The sequence below is a fragment of the Humulus lupulus genome, chromosome 3, assembly GCF_963169125.1.
Source record: "Humulus lupulus chromosome 3, drHumLupu1.1, whole genome shotgun sequence".
Classification (NCBI taxonomy): domain Eukaryota; kingdom Viridiplantae; phylum Streptophyta; class Magnoliopsida; order Rosales; family Cannabaceae; genus Humulus; species Humulus lupulus.
In genome coordinates, this window is record NC_084795.1 from 10,175,879 (window position 1) to 10,198,440 (window position 22,562).

Genomic DNA, 22,562 nt, shown 5'->3' on the forward strand with positions numbered 1-22,562 from the left:
TTTAAGCAATAAATTATTAAGGTGGAGAAACAATTTATGAGGAGTTTAAATAGAAATTACTCTAGTGAGAAAAAAAAATGATGTTGTAGATAGAAGCACCTTTAATAAATTTCATGCTTCTAAAATTTAAAGTATGTAAATTATTTTATTAAAAATGATAAACTAATTAATATACAAGTGATATAATAAATATATAATAGAAAATAATTTTTTAATATTTGATAAGAATATTTAGGTCAATTTACCAAAATAATATATTTAGTAATAATTAATTAATTAAAAGGGTTAAAAAGAAGAAAAAAATGGGTGCTATATTTTTTTTGTGTTAAAAATCTCATTTTGCCTTTATAAATTAGGCTTTACTTAATAAAATATAATATTGGGGATATATATGAGCAAAAATATAATGATTGAGGATCTAATTGCTACAAAAAAGAAGTTGGGATCTAAAAGTGATACAAGTGGTAAAACCTGGAGACCCAAATACTATTTACCCGAACAACAATGATAAACAACACAAGCAAATGACAAATATCCATGAAATATTGAGGTTGAAAATTTGTTTTTTTTATATATATATATATAAATTTCTTTTAACACCATCATCTAGGTAGTTCCTAAAGTGTGTGAGATCACAAATAAATTATGAGGAAGCATTATAAGCAAATGAAAAAATAGATTAAAGGAGATAAAGGAAGAATGAAAAAATATATAAATAAAATGAAAGTTATGACATTAAAAATATATATGGTAAACTATAAAATCAAGCTTAACAATAATTAAAACTAATTATATCTAGGGGTGAACATTTGACTCACAAAACTTGAAAATTATGTATTTGACAAAACCCGTTAATTTCAGATGGAATTAGACCCGAACCTGAGTATGTTCGGTTTGGGTGTGGTAAATACTCATACATGGGACAAATAAAAAAAATTATTTTAATTTTAATTCAAATTTGATGACAAAGAATCCCTAACCCCCCACCCTTTCAAATTTTTTTACTAAGACCCAATTTATAAAAAATTAATTCAATCAAACTAACAATAAAGTTGAAAAAAATATGTGAAAAGTAAAAAAAAAAAAATTAAAAAAATGATATTTTTGAATTTTTTTTTCCAAGGTCCATATCGGCCCAATCCCACCCCAAACCCAACCGACCCGACCAGATTGGAAACCCAAAATTACCCAAAAAATTGAAAAATATGGAGCGGATTCGATACCCCATTTCTCAATCCAAAACTTAGAAAACCCGAACTCAATACACATAAAACCCAAAAATTTGTGTGCACCCCTAATTATAACTAAGTCTGTTAAAAAATTGGCATAAAAAAATAAAATAAAAAATCCCATATATTTATTTATACAAAAAGAATCAGATATATAAACTCTTTCCATACAAATTTTATATGTCTCAACAATTCAATTTTAATAAAAAACATATATACATAATTATTTGAAATTAATTTTGATTTTTTTTAAGTTATAGTACTATACGTACCGAAAATATATTAAAAATATTAATAGTGGTAAATTGATCAAGAAAGAAAGAAGTGGTGCTCGTCGACGAAGGAGATGTTGCCAAATGAATCTGATCTAGCCTAGCATCCACAACTGTTCACTGTTCACTGTTCACAGTGGACTCCAACTCTGACTCCAATGGCTGCTGCAACTCTCTCACTCTCCTTCTCCTTAGATCCACAGCACCAGCTTCCTCACCATTTCTGCTGCGGAACCCACTTCAAGCCCCATCAAACGCTTCTCTTCAACTCTCCCACTCCCCTCCCTAAGTACCCACTTCTTCTCAACCCCAAATCCGACCGTTATATCGTCAAATCTTCATCTTCATCTTCGCCGCCTTCTCCTTCAACCACGGCTCCTGACACAGAACCAGAACCAGAACCAGAATTAGCCTCACCTTACCTCGTAGACACACTTGGAACAGGTCGGTTCTTGACCAACGAAGAGCTCGAGAAGCTCAAATTCCTTGAGGGTTTCTCGTATTCTCTGGAATTGGAATCTGGGATTTTATGGGTTCGGGTCATGAGGGCAGAGGAAATGGATATGACCATTGCTTTGCTGGCTGAGTCCTTTGCCGAGTCCATGGTTTTGCCTACGGCTTATGACACTCTACTTAGGTTCTTTATAAAGCAGTACTTGATCGAAAGAAGGGCTCTAATGCCGCACGCTGTAACCCTCGTTGGGTTTTTCAGAAAGAAAAAGCAAGATAATGCCGGAGAAGAAGACGAAGAAGAAGAAGCAGAGGAATTGGCGGGAACCGTAGAAGTCAGTTTCGACAAGAGGGGTGCTAATACCTCTCCTCCCACGCCAACTCCTCCCAAGAATGCGCCTTATATATGTAACATGACTGTTAAGCATCAGCTTCGGAGGTTAGCATATAATAATTTTTCTATCAATATCTTTTTCTACTTCAATGTTTAGTTAAATTGATACTATATATTCATTATTGTGCGTGGACTACTTCTATGTGAAGATAATGATGGGTCTTTCTACTTTGTTAACTTGAATTGGATGGTCTAGTTGTGTGTTTGCTTTTCTTCTCTTGTAATTGTATGTGGATTTGCATTTTAGCTCTATTTGGTATAAGGGAAATAGAAAGTGGCAAGTGTTAGTTAGATAAGCATGAGTATTTCTCATGTTAGCTCAAGTGTTTAGAGTTGGGAAAGTATTTAACACTTAGTTAATCACAATACTAACTTCTTTAGCCGTGGATCCTCCAATGACATTTAGTGACAATATGTGTATAGAGTTTGGATTTTGAATTACTTTTTGGAACTTTCAGGAGAGGAATTGGGTGGCATCTTCTGAAGGCATCGGAGGAACTAATTTCTCAGATGAGTTCGACTAGGGAAGTGTACTTGCACTGCAGAATGATTGATGAAGCTCCCTTTAACATGTACATAAAAGCAGGTTACCATGTTGTAAAGACCGATACCATTTTGATTTTATTGATGCTACAGCGACGTAAGCACTTGATGTGCAAAAAGCTTCCAGTTGTAATGAGCCCCGTAGAATCCGATGAGGAATGGAGATGAATTTAACTTGTTTGCCTGAGGTATGTTAAGCTACTCGCACAAATGGATTCTTTACAAAAGAATCTATATTCCTTTATCAATCTCTTGTTAAGAGGCCTTTGATTAATATTCATACTTTATTCCAATTCTAAGTAACTCTTACTCCATTACTTCTTTACTGTTATTTTCCACATTATCTTCATCCAAGATCTTCATGTGAGTTTCACCTATGAAATATTGAGTCTCTAAGGGCCATTGATAGTGAATCCAAATTTAATTTTATGATTTCTAAAACTAAAAAATGGTAGAGCCCACGTGAATATTTGATTGAATATTTGTTTTCAAATCATAAATCTAAATACTGGGTCTAACTTAAGCTACAAAATAGAAAATGTATCCAAACCTACATTTTTTGTTAGTTTCATCTATGTTTTTTTTTTTTTTTTTTTTTTTGTAACCAGATGAAGGATGTAGTTGAGTGAGATTTTGACAAATATGGGGTTTGCTATTGGAGTGGCAAAGTCGAATTGGCATCCAGTAATTGTTGCTTGTATCTATTATATAGGTGGGAACCTGCTCTGTTGCAGGTATTATTCTCACGCAAATTATTCCTCATACATGATATTTTACTTCCAATACAATTACAAATTCACAGCTTCTATCATTCAGTCCAGTTCAATTTTGACATAACACTGCATTCATGATTTGCTTACTCCACTTTTTAACATACACAGTAATTGGTTTACCATTTAAACATATGATATTCACGGCACTAGAAATACAAATCAATCCCCCACATTGCAGAATTTCAAATTCAATTCAGAAACACCTATAGATATAATCCCATAGCCTGTTGTTTCTACTTACAATTACTCAATTGCTTTATCTATGACCCTCACCAAATTCTGTGTCATAATCTCAAAATACTTGGCACAAGCTTCCAACAAGTAATCAGAGTATCAATGGAATGATCGAGCATATTATTATTATGATATTAACAGTTTAACCTGGAAGTTATTACAATTATGCTTGTTGGAGCTTTCTAAAAGCATACGTAACCCCTCCCAAGCCTTTTGAATTTGTATAGATTATCAGCTGGAGTTCTCTTACACACCCTTCCATGGACGGTCTCTCGCTGCTCTCAACTCTAACACACCGCGATGCCAGATTCGCAAACATCGCTATAGACTCCATGGTGTATGAACTTCGACTCAACTCTGGATCTATTACCTTCTTCAGCTTCTTTCTATCATTCAATATATGCCTTACCTGGAATGCATCATAACTTTCATTGCTCAGAGTCTTGAAACTTGATAGCCAAATTTCAAAGAGTAAAAAAGTGAAGAGACTTTTCTAACCTGTAGAACAAGGTTTTGGTCGTTTGGTCCCAGGTTCAGGTCCACAGCCCGACGTCCAGTCAATAATTCCAGAAGAACCACTCCAAATGCATAAACATCACTTTGTAAAGTGAGCTTCCCTGTCTGTCATCAAAGCAATGGACTTTTCACTGTTTTGGTTTATTTGGATTAGTAAAGATAAATAAGTAAGCAAGTCTTTACAATTACATGATTCAAATTCTGGGCATAAAGTATGGTAATGCTTTTGACACTGTGCATTAGTACATATTGATGAGAACATTTTGAATTTGAGTTTGAGTCCACAGCCTGGGGGCCACATGATATTGCTTGACATGGGGTTTAAGGGAAAGAATATATAATATTTTCAAACGTTCGTTCATTCCAAAAGGACATGTTTCACCTACAATTGAAATTAAATGGTTGCTTAGCAATGCATACCGATGTATATTCCGGATCAAAATAGCCAAATGTGCCAAGCACCCTAGCTGTGACATAGATTTCCTGGCCCTCTGGCATGAACTTGGCAAGACCAAAATCAGAAATCTGTAAGGAAAAAGAATTTGAACGTTATCTCTTTTCAAATTTGATTGGTCCACACAAATCATTATCTGAAAGAAGAAAAACACCAACCGATATTATTACCTTTGCTTCAAAATTGTTATCCAAAAGAATGTTGGTGGATTTGAAATCTCTATGTACAATTGGCATTCCAGTAGCAGTACTTGAATGGAGATAAGCTAGTCCCTTTGCTGCTCCAAGCGCCACTCTTAGCCTTTTAGGCCAATCCATCTTAGCTTCCCCTATTCCTAGACAAGTAGAAAACCCAGTAACAAAGCATGAATTTATTCACTAACATGATAAAATATTCAGTAGTATTTTGACTTAAAAAACTTACCATTTAAGTGATCTTGCAGATTCCCATTTTTCATATATTCATATACAAGAAACCGGTCCTTCCCATCAGCACAGTAGCCCACCAAAGTAACCAGGTTTGGGTGATCAAGTCTGCTCAATATATCAACTTCTACACGAAATTCCAGTTCTCCCTCAGCTTCTTTAAATGGTGCCAGCTCCATTTTCTTGATTGCCACTACCTTTTTTTTGTCCAAAACAGTAAGAAATCAGTATGTATTACCAAACCTTCTATGAGTTTCTAATACAAACATTCTTTTGATTATTTTGCTTGGTGTATGAAAATTCATTATGCATCTTTGGGAAGTGCCTTGGCCATACCTCTCCCGACTGCAAAGTGCCTCGGTATACTCGACCGAAGCCTCCTTTTCCAAGAAAATTTTCTTCCCTGAAAGAACCCGTTGCCACTTCCATCTCTCTCAATGTGAAAACTGATGATCCATGGTGTCGTTTGGCGGCTCGCGGTGGTTGTTCTTCAAGCTGCCAATGCTCCACTGTTTTATAAACCCCTGGAAAACGAGTAGCAAATGTTAAAACTCAAAACTATGGAGCTTACTCTTAGAAGAAGAAGATGAAGAAGGGAATATACAAGGGTCTGATTGATCATGGGATTTGCTTCTCCGGCGCTTGTTCCACGCCGAGAGCAAACCGAAAGGCATAATGGGTTTCCCTCCAATGAATATACTAATCCTCTGTTTTTACGAAATGAAAGGACTGATCTTATGATCATATGAAATAGACTATTGGATAGAGAAAGTTAGTTGCATGACACCCTTCAGAGAAAGCTTAGCAAAGCAAGTGAGAAAACCATTTTAACTTTATTACACGTTCGAGTTAAAAAGTCTTGCTCAAGCCAAAAACTAAAGAAAAAGAATGCTAAACTCGTATATTAGATTAGATGTAAGATTGGATTGGTATGAGAATTTGATCAGATAAGAATACTCTCTCAAAAGGGTACGTATAGAGCAAGTGAAGGTTTTATTAGGAGATTTACTCAACCACTACCTCTTCAACAACTAGAGAATTAAAAGATATGGAGAGAGAGCTTGAAATGTACTTGAAGAAAAAGAAAAAGCAATAGAAAGGAAAGTTGGTATGTCTTTGACAAGGAAGTAGAAGCTGCAACCTCACTCCCCCGCCTCTATTTTCTTTTACAGATTTCATGGCAATGAAAGGTAGCCGTTGAGAGGGAGTTTTCATCTGTTTATTTTTATAATTTTATAATTTCATTTATTCTGTATTGTTCTTTTTTACACTAAACACCTTCTCTCCGTAAGATAGAGCAATAATTATAGTCATTGTTTGAAAATGACATGATAATAAGATGGTCAATAATTTCATCACCATCCATATGGAAGGACCTAGACCCTTTTGTTTTTTTTTTGTCTTTTTTGTCCAAAGGATACCAATTTTCTATTTTCAAGCAATCTTTTAGCAAAGAATCAATTTAGATGCGCTAAGCTAGTTTTTTTTCTAAATAATAGAAGTGTTTAGAGCCAATAGCTTTAGCTTTTTTCAAATTGACTATGGAAGGAGAATTTTGGCTACATAAATTGTAGAGGGTTGTTTAAACAAGGGGTTAGGTCCATATTGGATTCAAGTAAGGCTCATTATGCTCTGCTGGTTTACCTAATGTAGGCTCATATGCCAAATGTAGGTATTTAATAATAATAATAATAGGTTTACTGCCCATGAATTGTTTCTCAACAAAATGTTCTTATGGGAATATAAAATGACGACATTACTTTTAGTTTCATATTCCTTCATCTTCATGATGAGAGAGGAGACTACAAATTAGTATGGGACATATAAATTATTGAGGGTAATTTGGTCATTTTATTTCATTGAGTGGCTCATTTTTTTTTCATAAACATAAAAGGCGAGAATATAGTCTACTAATTAAAAAATATTGTGTATTTTGTCAAGTTACTCATTCTTAAAGTTTCCTCCTTTCCTTTTTTGCCTTGAACGAAGAGGAAAAGAAAAAAAATGAAAAGAGGATGCTAACAAAATTTATTATTTTCTTTTTGGCTGAGTTATACTAAACACTAAGAGGATGCTTTGAATGTCTAATTTTATAGGGAATATAGCCATTTGGTATAGTACATATTTAATATTTTATGGTACTTTATAATTTAAAATTGTACATATTTGGTACCCTGAATTTAAATTTAAACAATAAAATTTTATCAATATGACAAAACTGCCATCATTTGGATGTAATTAACTAATTAAATTTGAATTTGAAACTCATATTGATAAAAATTAAGTTCGGGATATCAAATATGTACGCTTTTAAATTACAAGGTACCAGATAAGTATTATTGAAAGCACAGGGTACCAAATATGTATTTCGATAAAATGTAGAGTACCAAATGAGTTTTTACCCAATTTTATAATCCAAATGTGACTAAATTTTGAAGGAACCTGTCAAAATGTCAAAAAGGTGGTAGCTCAATATTGGTTGAGATTTTTAAAATCTAAAAGAAAAACTCATTTACTTACCTGACAAAAGATTTGTAAACCAAAATACAATGAATGATTAGGTTTTAGAAGGTTTGTTCAATATCACCAAACATTGCTAGCAAAATAGGATTGGCTTATACCGATGAATCCTTTGTCTCTCATTATGCACTAAAGGCTAAATATTTGCAACAATCAAGTATTTTGGATGCTAGAGAAGGTAATTACTTGTTCATGAATTGGCGTAGTATTCTGTTGGGGAAGAGACCTGTTACCAAAGGGCTTAAGATGACAAATATGTAATGGACTTGATATAAAGGATTTTATGACCATTAAATTAATTACCAAGATCACCTTATTTTCTATCGAGTATAAGAAACACATATGATACTCTAACGTCCTTAATCTCATAGATTCACCCGCCACATGGAATAAAAGACTAGTTTAACAATATTTTAATACCCCAGATTCTTAGTTTATATTAACGATACCTATTAGTCTTTTTGAATATGAAGTTTCGTGGCTTGTCATTACAACAATTTTGAAAATTACTTAGTCAAGAGTGAATACAATCTAGCTATGACCATTTATAGCTCTTTACCTTCCTCGTCAAATTCAGTGCTTTCGATATAGTGGAAATCTTTTCGGGCAATTAAAATCCAACACAAAATTTTGCACTTCACATAGAGACATTTTCACGAAATCTTGCCTACTCTTAATAGATTACATCGTCGTAATATCTCTCCCCAGAGTACTTGTCCTCTAGTACATACGGGATCATCTAGACTACTCGTTTCTTTTACATCTCGAAAAGAAGACATCTCATTCAAAGCCTTTGAAATTCTAGAAAAGGAATCTTTTGAGAAGATGTTAATTGTAATTTGGCTAGTATGGTTTGAGAGAATGAAGAGAACTCATAGACAACCACTACATGTGATCCAACATGAAACCTTTCGAACAAAGAAGAGACAGAATAGAATATCATACCTCTATTTATGGATGTTGCCCATCTTTGTCTATACTAATATAGTTGAACTTGGAGCTATCAATTTTTTGCCTGACCAATGAGTAAAGGTAGCTATATCTAAATCTCCACAAAGTATGTTTTGGCTATGTTTTTCTAAATTATGCAAAATAAACTTATCTATAATGTCTATACCTAGAGCTATAATTTGTTTTTATCACTTATATAATCATTCTTCATTATTTTACTGATACCATTATTATTATTATTATTATTATTATTATTATTATTATTATTATTGGTAAGCCTACTACTAATAATACTATTTTATGGTTAATATTTTCAGTCAATGTTGTTATGGCCGATTAGTAACGAAATTTATCTTAACAAGATAGGACCTACCATTGGTTAGAGACTAATCATTTGAATTGTTTTTGCTCAAAAATAAATTTTAAATATGTTACATATCTTTGTTGGTATATTGTAAAAGTATTTTATTGGGCTTTCAAGTGGAAGCTTTCACTCTTTTGGTGAGACTTAATTGGGATTTAAGCTATTGGTCTTACATTCTAAACTTTTTATTCTTATTCTCTTTTCTCAGTTTTGACTATCAACAATAATTTAGAAGTGTACCAGAATTATTTTTTCTAACATTAAAAATTTATTATCTAATTTTTTTAATAACATTTTTTATGTTGATCACAATTTTGATATTATAATTCATGGATTGATTAAGCATGCCTATAAGTTAGCGAATGAGCAGCCCCTGGATGTATCCCTTTACCTATTTGTAATTCAATATCAATAGTAATATAGATTTTTTAATAAGAAAATAATAATTAAAACTACTTAAAATTCATGAAAAATAAATAAATAATTAGATTAATTTTTTGTATTTAATTAAGTAAAAATTATAATATATATAATTTTTAATCTATTTATAAACATAAAATGTGTTTTAATTTATTTTACAATATTTGGCTCAATAGCCTCTTGACACATATTTGCACTTACTACAACAATTTCGTAGTAAAAAAAAAGAGTATTGTCATTAAAAGAAAAAAATTTTGGTCGACTAAGAAATGACCAAAAGAATATCTCTTGTTTTCAAAGAAGAAGAATTATAGTAAAAAGAGTAAAAAATATATAAATGCAAAGTCTCTTTATAAAAAAAATTAAAGGAAAAAAGTAGTATAATTTGTATATATAAATGTTTAATTGAAATTATTTTCTCATCAAAACTAGATAATTTTATCTTATAATATTCCATACAAATTTATTAACTCAAATAAACTTACATGTTCATTGGGTGGGAGTGGGACTAATTAACTTTGGATACAAATTTAGAGGATTTGACTTACATGCTGATAGACCCATTTTTAACAAGGTGTGTTAGAATGTGGAAAGTTGTGCATGGTAAGAAACATGAGGTTCCATCTCAAAACCAATTGGTGATGAGTGGAGTAACACATACTCTTATAAATTGTTGAATATACCTACACACTTTCCATGTGGGATATTTTCTTTAACATCCCCCTCAAGATGGTGGCTATTTTTGCTGATCAATCTTGGACGGCTCGATCGCAAGTGACTCGTTGACTCTTTTGAACTCTTTTTAGCTCACTATCCCCCAATCACAATGTGCTCTTTTGGCTCTCTTTTTGGACTGGTTTTTGGATTTGGCTCTTTGGATCGAATACATACTCGTTAGAGTTTTTTTTTGCTCTTGATACCATGTTAGAATGTGGAAAGTTGTGTATAGTAAGAAGCATGAGATTCCATCTTAAAACCAATTGATGATGAGTGGAGTAATACATACTCTTATAAATTGTTAAATATACCTACACACTTTCCATCCATGTGAGATATTTTCTCTAACATGTCATGACAAAAATATGTTGATTAATAATAAGTTGTTCCTCACTCAAGACTATTCGATCGCCATACAAGAGCAGAGTCTAGTCGTCATATGTTATGTATATACATTTACTTCTTTCAGTTGGTAGTTGTCTACATTTAGTCATAAGTGGCTAAGTGCCTAAGCTAAGACCGCTCGAATTTCCATTATAAATGCAAAAACATAGATCAAAATAAGGTTAAAGACTCCATTGTATCGGAGAGTATTTACTCATTGTAATCAAATCTTAACTATCTTAAGAAACTCAAATAATTCAAGTTTACTTGATTTCGGGATTTTTAGAGTAGAAATCAATAAAATAAATTAAGTGGATGGAAGTTATGTATTGTAATGAACCACTATAAACATCTTCTCATTTGTTATTATCCAAGTTCATTGTAGTTTTTCATTAAATAAATTGTTGTTTATTAATTAATTCTAGAAAAGTTAAGTATATACATGATTATTTTAGCTTTTAAGTTTGGTATAGTTTTCCAAATGCTCGAGAATATGTCTTAGCATCTTTGTAATTTATATATATATTTAATAGATATAAAAAAAGTACAATATTCACGTTCGTTTAATTTTATTTATAGAATTTATTAATTATTTTTATTAAATTTATATTAATGTCATATAAATTTTGAAATAAATATCCTATTTTAATTAAATAATTTATTTATTTTTATTTAAGTTTATGTTTGTTCTAGTTTTTGAATTTGGGAATGAAAATAAGATATTATATATTATATATTTAATGTAATATTAAATATTATACGTGGATTTTAAATTTAAGTTTCTTGCTAGTTTTTTTTTAAAAAACAATTTGTTGCTAACTCATAGTAAATTATATTATTGTTAAGGAAACTATAACAGAATGAAAATGAATCTCATATATTGATCAGCTAGAGACAAAGCCCTATATATATATATACAAGTGATAACTGATAACAGATGCAGCTGTACAATAACAGAAATTGTTACAATATGTAACTAACTAACAGACTAAGAACAACTCATCTAACACCCCCCTTAAACTGAGCGTGGCTAAGGAGACCAAGCTGAGTTTGTCTCATAAGAATAAGAATCGTGTATGAGAAAGCGGTTTGGTCAGTATATCTGCTATTTGGTCTTGAGCTGGAGTATGTTTCACACAGAGCTGTCTGTTCAGAATGCGTTCACGGACAAAATACAAGTCCAATTCTATGTGTTTGGTCCTGAAATGCAATATAGGATTAGCAGACATAAGCACAGTACTTTGGTTATCACACCAAATGGTAGGAGGAGATGAGTTTGAAATCCCAACTTCATAAAGTAAAGATTGGATCCAAACAATTTCGGCAGTAGCATTGGCAAGACTTCTGTATTCAGCTTCAGTGCTGGACCTTGAGACAGTCTTTTGTTTCTTTGAGGACCATGAAACCAAGTTAGGACCAAGATAAACACAAAAGCCTGAGGTAGACCGACGATCATCAGGATCGGATGCCCAATCTGCATCATAGAACCCAGTAACTTGAAGAACAGAAGCAGGCTTTAAAACCAAACCATAATCCAGGGTACCTTTCAAGTACTTGAGGATTTTCTTCACCACTTTCCAGTGAGACTCAAGAGGAGTTTGCATAAATTGAGAAACTTTGTTAACAGCATAAGAAATTTCGGGTCTAGTGATTGTCACATACTGAAGAGCACCAACCAAACTTCTGAAAAACGAGGTTCAGCTACCGGATCACTACCAAAAGCAGATAGCTTTTCACCACCAGTCATAGGAGTGGGAAGAGAGTTAGCAAACTGCATTTTGGCCCTGCATAAGAGATCCATAATATACTTCTTTTGGCACAAATGAAGTCCCTGAGTAGTGTGCTGAACTTGAATTCCCAAGAAGTAGTCAATAGGTCCAAGATCTTTATGAGCAAAAGAAGCATGTAAACTAGATATTAGAGTGGAGATAGCAGATGAAGAACTCTCTGTGACCAAGATATCATCGACATAAACCAGTACAAAAGTGGTGTGAGATGCAGCAACACATATGAACAAAGACTGATCTGACTTAGCACTTACAAAACCCGGGGAAAACAGAGCATTTCTCAGTTTCTCAAACCAAGCTAGGGGAGCTTGTCGCAAACCATAAATGGCCTTGTGAAGTTTACAAACCAACAGAGGATCAGACGTTGTAGTGAAACCAGGAGGTTGGGCCATGAAAACCTCTTCATGTAGCTCACCATTGAGGAAGGCATTATTGACATCTAATTACCTTATGCACCAATTACTAGAAAGAGCAAGAGTTAAAACAATTCGAATTGTAGTGGGTTTAATAACTGGGCTGAAAGTTTCTGTAAAATCAAAACCATATTGCTGAAGAAAACCTTTAGCTACTAACCTCGCTTTGTACTTAGCAACAATCCCATCTGGATGTTCTTTGAGCTTAAAAACCCACTTACAACCAGTAGCTTTTCTTCCATGAGGTAGAGGCATTAAAGTCCAAGTTCCATTTTTATTCAAGGCTTGAATTTCATTTTGCATAGCCGACTGCCATTGAGGGTGTTGTAGAGCTTCAGTAACAGTAAGAGGTTCTTGGATGCCATGAACACCTTTGGTTTATATACACCTGCTTTGGCCCGAGTAACCATTTGATGAGTGTTGGTAGGTTGTTGCACAATGGGAGCAGGTGAGATGGTTGGAGATGAGGAAGGTGAGATGGGTAAAGTAGAGGAGTTACTGAGGGTACCCGTGGGAAGTATATGTGATGGAAAGGGAGAAGAAATAGATCCTATGGGAGATATATGTGTCTGAGAAGTAGACAGAGATTGGGAAGAGGACATGGATGGTGATGCATGAACATGATGATGAGACACTATAGGAATAGTAGCTGATAACGATGGAACTCTTGACTCAACAGTAGGAAAAGAGGAGGAGTTAGAAGGCTCAACAAAAGGAAATGAGTATTCATTAAAGAGTACATCTCTTGAAATATAAATTCGTCCTGTAGAAGACAAACACTTATAACCTTTATGTTGTAAACTGTACCCCAAGAAAGTACACTGTTCAGACCGAAACTCTAGTTTATTTTTATTGTAGGGCCTAGTGTTAGGAAAACAGGCACAACCAAACGCCCTTAAAGCATTGTAGTCAGGGTCCTTTTTGAAAAAGAGCTGAAGTGGTGTAGCATTTTTTATAACATATGAAGGGAGCCTATTGATAATAAAGGCAGCAGTACGAACTGTTTCATCCCAAAAATGTAACGGCATGGAAGCCTGAGCAAGAAGAGTTAGTGCAGACTCAACTAAATGCCTATGTTTTCTCTCAGCCACACCATTCTGTTGATGAGTGGTTGGACAGGAGAGACGATGGTTTATACCATGGTCAAGGAGATATGATTTAAATGCTTGAAACTCAACCCCCCCCCCCCCCCCCCCCCCCCCCAAGTCAGATTGTAAAGACTTAATGCTACATTCAAATTGTTTTTCAAATTGGGTACGAAAATTAATGAAAGTTTGCAATGCCTCAGACTTATTTTTCAGAATAAACACCCACGTATACCTGGAAAAGGCATCAACAAAATGAACATAATAACGATATCCATTGGAAGAGAGTATTGGGGAGGGTCCCCAAAGGTCAGAGTGAACAAGTTCCAATGGTTTAGTGTAAATTGTATCAGATGTAGTAAATGGGAACTTATGAATTTTTCCTTTGCAACAGGCAGTACAAAAATCACTAAAAGTTTTATTACCACTGGAAACATTACAAAATGACATGATGGATTTAACAATTTTGGCAGAAGGGTGAGCTAAACGACTATGCCACAGTGAAAAAATTCTTGGTACAGTGGAATTGCTCGATTGAGCATGATTTATTGAGCAAGAAACAGCAAAAAGAAATGTCTCAGAATTGGAGACTCGAGAAGGAACCTTCAGCTGGGATGGATCAATGACATAGAGACCATTACGAAGATGTCCTTCCATGAGAACTTCCTTGGAAGCCTGATCTTTGACAAGGCAATGGCTAGGATAGAACTCAAAATAGGCATCATTATCTAGAGAAAACTGAGACACACTAATCATATTTTTAGTGATTTGTGGGACATGAAGCATACGATTGAGAGGGAGAATTTTTGGGGAAAACTGAGTTTGGAAGGAAAGCTTACCAACATTCTGAATGGGAAGGCCCATGCCATCACCCATGTGAACTTGTTCTGAGCCATAGTAAGGTTCCTTCTGAGTGAAATTAGACTCAACCGCAGTACAATGACTGGTCGCACCTGAATCAGGATACCAAGCTGGATCAACAACAGTATCAGATGTTGCCAAATTAGCTGATTGTTTGTCTACATTAGCAACACCAACACCAACACCAGGGAAGTCCATGTTGAACCTCTGATAGCATCTAGACGCAATGTGGCCAAGCTTTGAACAGAGTTGACAGGTGGGATGAGACCCTGAAGGAGTGCCAGAATTCGATGAAGAAGCAAAAGGCAATGACTGAGTACCTCTGGAAGATGCAGAGTAGTTGGTGTTAGAGAAGCCTCCACGGGGAGCAACAACAAACGGATTCCAGGCATTCCGACCTCCGCTACCAGAAACTGAAGGAGTAGAGTTGTAGCAAGTCCTGTTATCATGAGAAGCAGAGAAAGCAGGAGTTGTACTCCCCTTGCTTCGGAAAACACGATTATAAGCCATATGAACAGAATCCAAATCTTTATTATGATTTTCCATTCGATGCTTTTGAGACAAGAGCAGAGATTCAATCTCAGCTACAGTATATAGAGTATTTCTTGAATTGACAGAAATGAAAAATGTATCATAATCGGATGGCAAACCTTTGAATATAGCTGCAACATGATCTTTAACAGAGATATGGTGGCCTACAGAACCAAGACGATCCACCACAGACTTGATACGAAGGAGGTACTCATTGATTGAAAGCGAGCCTTTTTTGAGATTTTGAAGCTGAGTGACAAACTGATCGATCTTGGCAGAAGTCTGAGTAGCAAAATATACCTCAACCGCCTTCCAAACAGGAACAGACGTGTCATTGCCAACAACACGAGTTAGAACACCTTCTGTCATGGACGAAAGTAACCAGGAGTAGAGAAGCTGATCTTGAACCTCCCATTCCAAGAAACGTGGATTGATCGTGCCAGAAATGCGATCGGCGTCAGAAAGATACTTTGCAGGGGGAACAAGGTCAGCGGAGATATAATCATGAAGACGGTGACCTTTGATTGTAGAGAGAACTTGAGGACGCCATAACAGAAAATTATGTTGATCCAGTTTGACTGAGATCTTATGCGAAAACACAACTGGATGAAACAGATCAGAATGTGTGGAGGATGAATGATTGGTAGTCGCCGCCGTGTCCGTCGTTGGAGAATCTACAGAAGCCGCCATTGACAAGGAGAAGAAGAACAAGATTAGAGAGAAGCGGAAGCAAGAAGAAATATTAGAGTGAAATCTCTGATACCATGTTAAGGAAACTATAACAGAATGAAAATAAATCTCATATATTGATCAGCTAGAGACAAAGCTCTATATATATATACAAGTGATAACTGATAACAGATACATCTGTACAATAACAGAAATGGTTACAATATGTAACTAACTAACAGACTAAGAACAGCTCATCTAACAATTATATATTTAATATGATATTATTCTAATAAGTGAGTTTAAGTTTAATTAAATTTTATTTAAGTTATAAAATTAATGTATGATTTTATTATTATAAAATAATTATTATTGTAAAATATCTCAAAAATATCATATTTTAATTTGTTTAATTATTTATTATTTTTAAATAATTACTATTGTAAAATATCTAAAAATATCATATTTTAATTATTTATTTTATTTTATTTAAGTTTAATGGTTTACAAACTACCATTAAATATAAGAATATTCTGTTAAATATAAAAATATTCCGTCAAAGTTAATATTAAAAAAAAAAACCGTTAAAACCAAAAATTTACATTACCTACACACTTATTATATATATTAGATATATAAGAAGCCATGACAATATAAATCTATTTTCATAGTTTGGACTATTTTGGTTTGAGGAGTGCTAATAACAACTTTCTATTTCAATCTATTAGTCAAATTTCGTCTACGAAAATACGTGTCAAAGTATTTTTTTACAATTTTTTTTATGGCAGTATTTGTTGTAGTTACAATATATATCCAGCAAATTTTCAAAAAATTCCGAATAATTTACAATATCGAAAATAAATTTGTATTTTTTCGAACATGCGTGGTTAATCAGAATATAAAGAAATCAGGAACTCTATTTTCGTCACTGTAAACTATTTAGAATTTTTAAAAAATTTACAGGAAAGTTGTTGTAACTACAAATTTACAACAAACACTGCTATATATATATATAAAAAAAAAAATACTCCGACATATGTATTTGAAAGCTGATTAAAATGTTGAAATAGGAGGTTACCACAGCGCTCCTCTTTTGCTTTTAGACATATTATAAAACGTCACCATAGCTATTAACCACCAATTTTGCTAGAAGAGTGTCCCTCACATTTGTAATAATTCAAATGACAGAATATTACACAATAAACTATACACACTAATGTGATTCATATTTTATTGTGTATAACTATAATAATTGAATGACAACATTAGACATTAAAATAAAAAAATATATATTATACATTGGATAATGCCAGGCTCCCAGCCATATATTATGGAAACGATCTTAGCTTAACTTTAGGTCAATGCTTATTATCTTATACATTTTTTATAATTAACAAAATAAAAAATAATTATATCAATTATGTAAAATATGTTTATCAATAAAGAAATAATATTAAAATTTTATAAATGAGAATGTTAAATATGAAAAATGACAAATAGAAATTAGAAAAAAATTTAACAAAATATATTAGAAATAATCAATATTTAAAAATGGGTAACATGTTATACACATGATGAATTTCTTAGCAAAATTTAAATACTAGTGGAATATAATAGCTAGCTACCTTCAGTTATCTGGCCTCTCTCATGTTACTTTCTAAATTAAAATCTTTAAATTATAGTGTTTGGACTTTGGATTCATATTTAAAAATAAATTTATGATAAACATCAATTATATAATTGGTAACTTGTAAATGTTTTTATTTTTTCAAATTGTGCACATGTGACATGTACAATATTTTGATTCTCTAAATTTTCACATGGTAGTTGAGTTGAATCTAATATTCAAAGTCTCTCTAATCAAGAGTATAATAACAAGAAAAACCTTCACTATATATAGTAAGAGTTGAGTACTCTGAAATGATCAAACCAAGGGTTTCGTTGGTTTAATTAATTATTTAGTCTCTCTTTTGCACCTTTTTTTCTTCTTCACAAAAATGGCAACTGGAAAGCTTCATGCTGATATTAATGTCAAATCTGAGGCAGATAAGATTTGGGCATCAATTAGGGATTTCATCTATGTTTATCAAGAGGCCTTTCCTCCTGGTAGTTACAAGAGTGTTCAAGTTTTGGAAGGTGATGGGGTTCATCCTGGCTCTGTTAGACTCCTTACATATGGAGAAGGTATATATATATATATAATATAACTTTATATATGTTACATGTTTTTTTTACTAATTATTAATCTAATATTAATATTAATATTAATCCATTAATTTAGATCAGCTAAAAAGGTTTCCTATGATTTGGATATATATATATTTTAAAAAGGAATACATTTGGTTATTTAATGTTTTAAATTAAGTACTTTGGTTTAGTTTTTGATGAATCTTCTAATAATTAATAATCTTTTGATCCGAAGAGGCCAACTTTGAAAATAATTGGACTCTAAGAAAAACACAGAATTTTGGGCTCTTTCCTTGCTCTTCTCATAAGAAATTTAATAAAAAGTAATAATGGGGCACGGTCGAAAATGAATATTAATAGTGTGTGAAATTAAGTAAATGTTCATATTTTTAATTTTATAGTAAAATAATATAATAATTTCTTTAATATCACATATTACTAAATATGCCTTTTAACAAATTACTATTTTATTCTAAATATTTTTATTTAAAAGTTATTTTGATTTTTTTTTCGTTTTTTATGAGTTGTTGAATGATATACCATACCACAAAATATATTTATTGAGTTGAAAAATAATATACCATCAAAACTTACAAAATTATTACTAAAAAATATATGTACTATGCTAACAAAGTTATATACTACCATTAAAATATGCATATACCATAATACAAAATTATATACTACCACTATGTATATTATAAAATAGAAACTAAATATCACAAAAAAAATTATATGCAATACCACAAAAAACATATACACTAATTGGAAAATAATATACCAATAACCTAAAAAAAACTTAAAAAATCAATATAACTTTAAAATAAAAACTAATTAAACAAAACTAATATACATATACCACTATATTAAAGTCATACATTCCTAAATAAATAAATAAATTATAAAAAATGACAATTTAGGTAATCAATAATGTAAAATGGTCATTTCTCTACCATTTTAAAAATGAGGACACATTAGCTTCTTAAAGTCTTTATTTTGGGTCATTTTCTATAATTTCTTAAGTAATAATTAAGAAGTGTACCCATTTTAAGCGATTTTCTTTCGTTTGTAACCATATTTTGAATATTTTTCCTTTTATACCCAGTATTATAGTTGCTATTACTGTTATACTTTCTCAAGTGCTATTATGAGAAATGTGATTATAAAAATGAGTAATATATTAAACTAAATGTATTTAGTGACTATTTTCGGTTAATTAATCTTAAAAGCACTATACAAGATTGATTTTTGATCCGAGTCGTTGCACGATTTGTGGGATGAACAGTTTGCAACTCTTAACGGCAAAAAATGCTATCCCATATATATCATTGCCATTAGTACCTAGATTATATATGTAGTACCGCAAAAGTAGGTAATTATTTAACCTCAAATATGTTTGTTTTTTTGGTTGAGGTTCGCCGATTGTGAGTTCGAAAGAGAAGATTGAAATTGTTGATGAGGAAAAGAGGATTTATGGTTTTAGTATCATGGATGGAGATCTGCTAAAGTACTACAAAAGTTTCAAGGCGAGTGTTCAAGTGGTTCCCAAGGCCGATGAAGGAAGTCTGCTGAAATGGAGCTGTGAGTATGAGAAGCTTGCTGATGATAGTCCTGATCCAACCCTCATCAGGGAATATGCAATCGACGGCTTCAACAAGTTGGATGTCTACACTGGAAAGCAGGCATAAAACAATTAGCTACGACCACTAGTATGCCTTGTCAAATAATAATGGCTTACATTTCCTCATTTTATATCATATATTTGTATGCGGTACTCTAAATAAATTTGATTTGAATAATATATATCCCTTCTATGTGAAAAAAATGTGTAAATAACGGAAATTATTAGTTTGAAAAGTTTTTTATTTTTTAATGTTAACTTTAACGGAATATTTTTATATTTAACAGAATATGTTTATATTTAACGGTAGTTTAAAAACATCATTTAACCTTAAATAAAATAAATAATTAAAAAAATTTAAAATAAGACATTTTTGAGATATTTTACAATGATAATTATTTAAAAATAATAAATAATTAAACAAATTAAAATATGATATTTTTGAGATATTTTACAATAATAATTATTTAAAAATAATAAAATCATACGTTTTATAACTTATTCACTTATTAGATAAATATCATATTAAACATATAATATAATCTACTGTCAATTAGCAACAAATTGTTTTTTTTAAAACTAGCAAGAAACTTAAATTTAAAATCTAGGTATAATATTTAATATTACATTAAACATATAATATATAATCTGTTGTTATCACTCCAAAATTCAAAAACTAGAAAAATAGAATTAATTAAAAAAAACTTGATGAAATGAAATCAAACAAATATGAACCCAATGTCCATTGTGTTAGAGAATATATTATATTGTACTCAATGGAAATGGTAAAACCAAAATACATCTCTAAGCAAAATAACACAAAAGACAAGATGATAGAAAAAATAAGTATTACAACTCTATTGCTCAAAATACAAGTAAATAGAAGGATGTAGAAGAAGAATATTACAAACTCAAAACAATGATAATATAAGTAAATAAGAACAAGAAGAACAAAATAATGAAAAGAGTAATGAAAAACACAAACTCTCACATAACCAAAGTGTAGAGTAATGAAGATCACCAACTTGAACAAGGTTCAGAACCTTTCTCCAAAAGCTTATTTCCCCTATTCTCTAAGCACTAAGGGATCTCTCTAGGAAATAGCTCTATGGAATTATCAAGCATCTAGGGTGTATTTTCCAGCCAAGTGCTTTGTGGATAGAAGATAATGTGCCTTACAAGTGAGCATTAGGCTCCTATTTATAGAGTTTGAGATACCCTTTGAATTTCAAATTCCACCAACCCCCATGGCTGTTACCAATGTTTAATTGGATGTTTATAGAATTAAAATGGAGATTTGGGAGTTACTTGGGATGTTAGAACCGTTCAAATTGGAAAAAACTGAAAAAACAAATTGGTTGTCAGCCTCACTGGCCGCGGCCAGGACTATCAATGGCCGCAACCACTGGACTCTGTCCCCCAGGCCGCGACCAAGGAATGTCAGTGGCCGCGGCCACAAGCTATTTTCAGCACAAAATTTCATTTTTCCAAAACGTCCCACATCCTTTCCCGAATGATTTTGTAACCTCCAAACACCTAATGGGAGTTAAAAACATGTCTCCAATAACCATATTTTATAATGGCTTTGTGAAATCCAATCTCAAATGTGTAACATATAATCTACACATTATTGGGTAATATTTGGGAGTTATAAATTTGCAACTGATTTTGTAACTCCAAAATATGTCACATTTGGGCACACACATGTGTCTAATTTTGTGACTCTCAATAATATGTTACAAGGTGTGACAAATCACATTTTGTTACATTATTTAATCTAACATTATATTGTATGAAATAATATAACATTCCCCCACTAGATTAAATAATCACTTTTTGTAACGCCTATTTAATCAATCAAACATTATATCAAAATATAATATTCCCCCACTTGATTAAATAATCACTCTCTATAGAAACCTTTGCATTGGTATATAAAGTAAAATGTCTTTTGACTTGAGTATTACCTTATTGTAATTATCACAAAGCTTGTTGAAAATTTTGGTTGCTGAAACATTGAACCACTATCTCTTGATAACAAACCGGTGATAACACACACACACACACACACACACATTTGCTATGTTCACTTGAGACCTCAATGTCTCACTTTTGCACCGTTAATGGACATGCGAACATTCCATTCATAGACTTTTCTTGAGAATGACTCCCAATTCTCATGAGGGGCGACACCACCCCTAAGTTTATATAGGTAGAACTCTTACAATATTTTGTTACCCTAAAATACTTGTCTTTTTAAGACCGAGTTCTATTAAAAAAACCTTTCGGTTTTAACCCTCATTTTGGTTACACACTAGTACTCATAACTCATATGGGAAAAATTTTAGTACTACTATTATTCACTTGATTGACTTGTTATTACCTATTGAACCTAATACTAGTTTGGTTACTAGTATTAAGATAGGTTACCATCAATCGTGAATCTCTTTAGGGATTCTAAGTCCCATTCTTTGAGATGTAGAAATGATTCCATTTGAGTTATTTCTTTTCTCATGTATGCATACTTAAACACTATCATTAATTTATTCAAACTTTGTTGCTAGCCATAGTTTGATTAAAATAGTTACTCCTTTAAAATAGTGAGTTTGACCATAGTCAACATCTCCACTATTTTATACTTCAATATCCAAGATAAATATTTTTCTTGAATAGCAATTCTAGAAACCTCTTTGTTTCTAAAATTCTCCTTTACGTTTTAAATTGATTCTTTCTTGAACCAAAATATTACAAACAATAATTTT

The 22,562-nt window shown here is 32.2% G+C and overlaps 2 protein-coding genes across 4 annotated transcripts; one reads left to right on the plus strand and one right to left on the minus strand.

Annotated features, from left to right (window-relative positions):
* The first annotated feature begins 1,533 nt into the window (after positions 1–1,533).
* LOC133822054 (GCN5-related N-acetyltransferase 5, chloroplastic) lies at positions 1,534–5,443 on the plus strand. 3 transcript variants are annotated; one of them, XR_009887797.1, is made up of 4 exons: positions 1,534–2,390; positions 2,804–3,076; positions 3,497–3,622; positions 5,308–5,443. XR_009887797.1 is itself a non-coding variant. In XM_062254257.1 (3 exons), the coding sequence occupies exons 1-2, from the start codon at positions 1,660–1,662 to the stop codon at positions 3,054–3,056; spliced, it is 984 nt and encodes a 327-aa protein (XP_062110241.1). In that variant the 5' UTR covers positions 1,534–1,659; the 3' UTR covers positions 3,057–3,076; positions 3,497–3,699. The 3 variants fall into 3 exon arrangements, 1 of the variants encoding a protein (XP_062110241.1); XR_009887796.1 differs by lacking the exon at positions 5,308–5,443 and adding an exon at positions 4,123–4,880; XM_062254257.1 differs by lacking the exon at positions 5,308–5,443 and having other exon boundaries at positions 3,497–3,699.
* LOC133822053 (probable serine/threonine-protein kinase PBL28) lies at positions 3,995–6,448 on the minus strand. The gene is made up of 7 exons (XM_062254256.1): positions 5,895–6,448; positions 5,627–5,814; positions 5,289–5,487; positions 5,036–5,199; positions 4,832–4,936; positions 4,394–4,516; positions 3,995–4,304 (listed from the first exon to the last, which is right to left on the minus strand). Exons 1-7 carry the CDS (start codon positions 5,962–5,964, stop codon positions 4,059–4,061), a joined length of 1,095 nt encoding a protein of 364 aa, XP_062110240.1. The 5' UTR covers positions 5,965–6,448; the 3' UTR covers positions 3,995–4,058.
* Between the last annotated feature and the right edge of the window lie 16,114 nt (positions 6,449–22,562).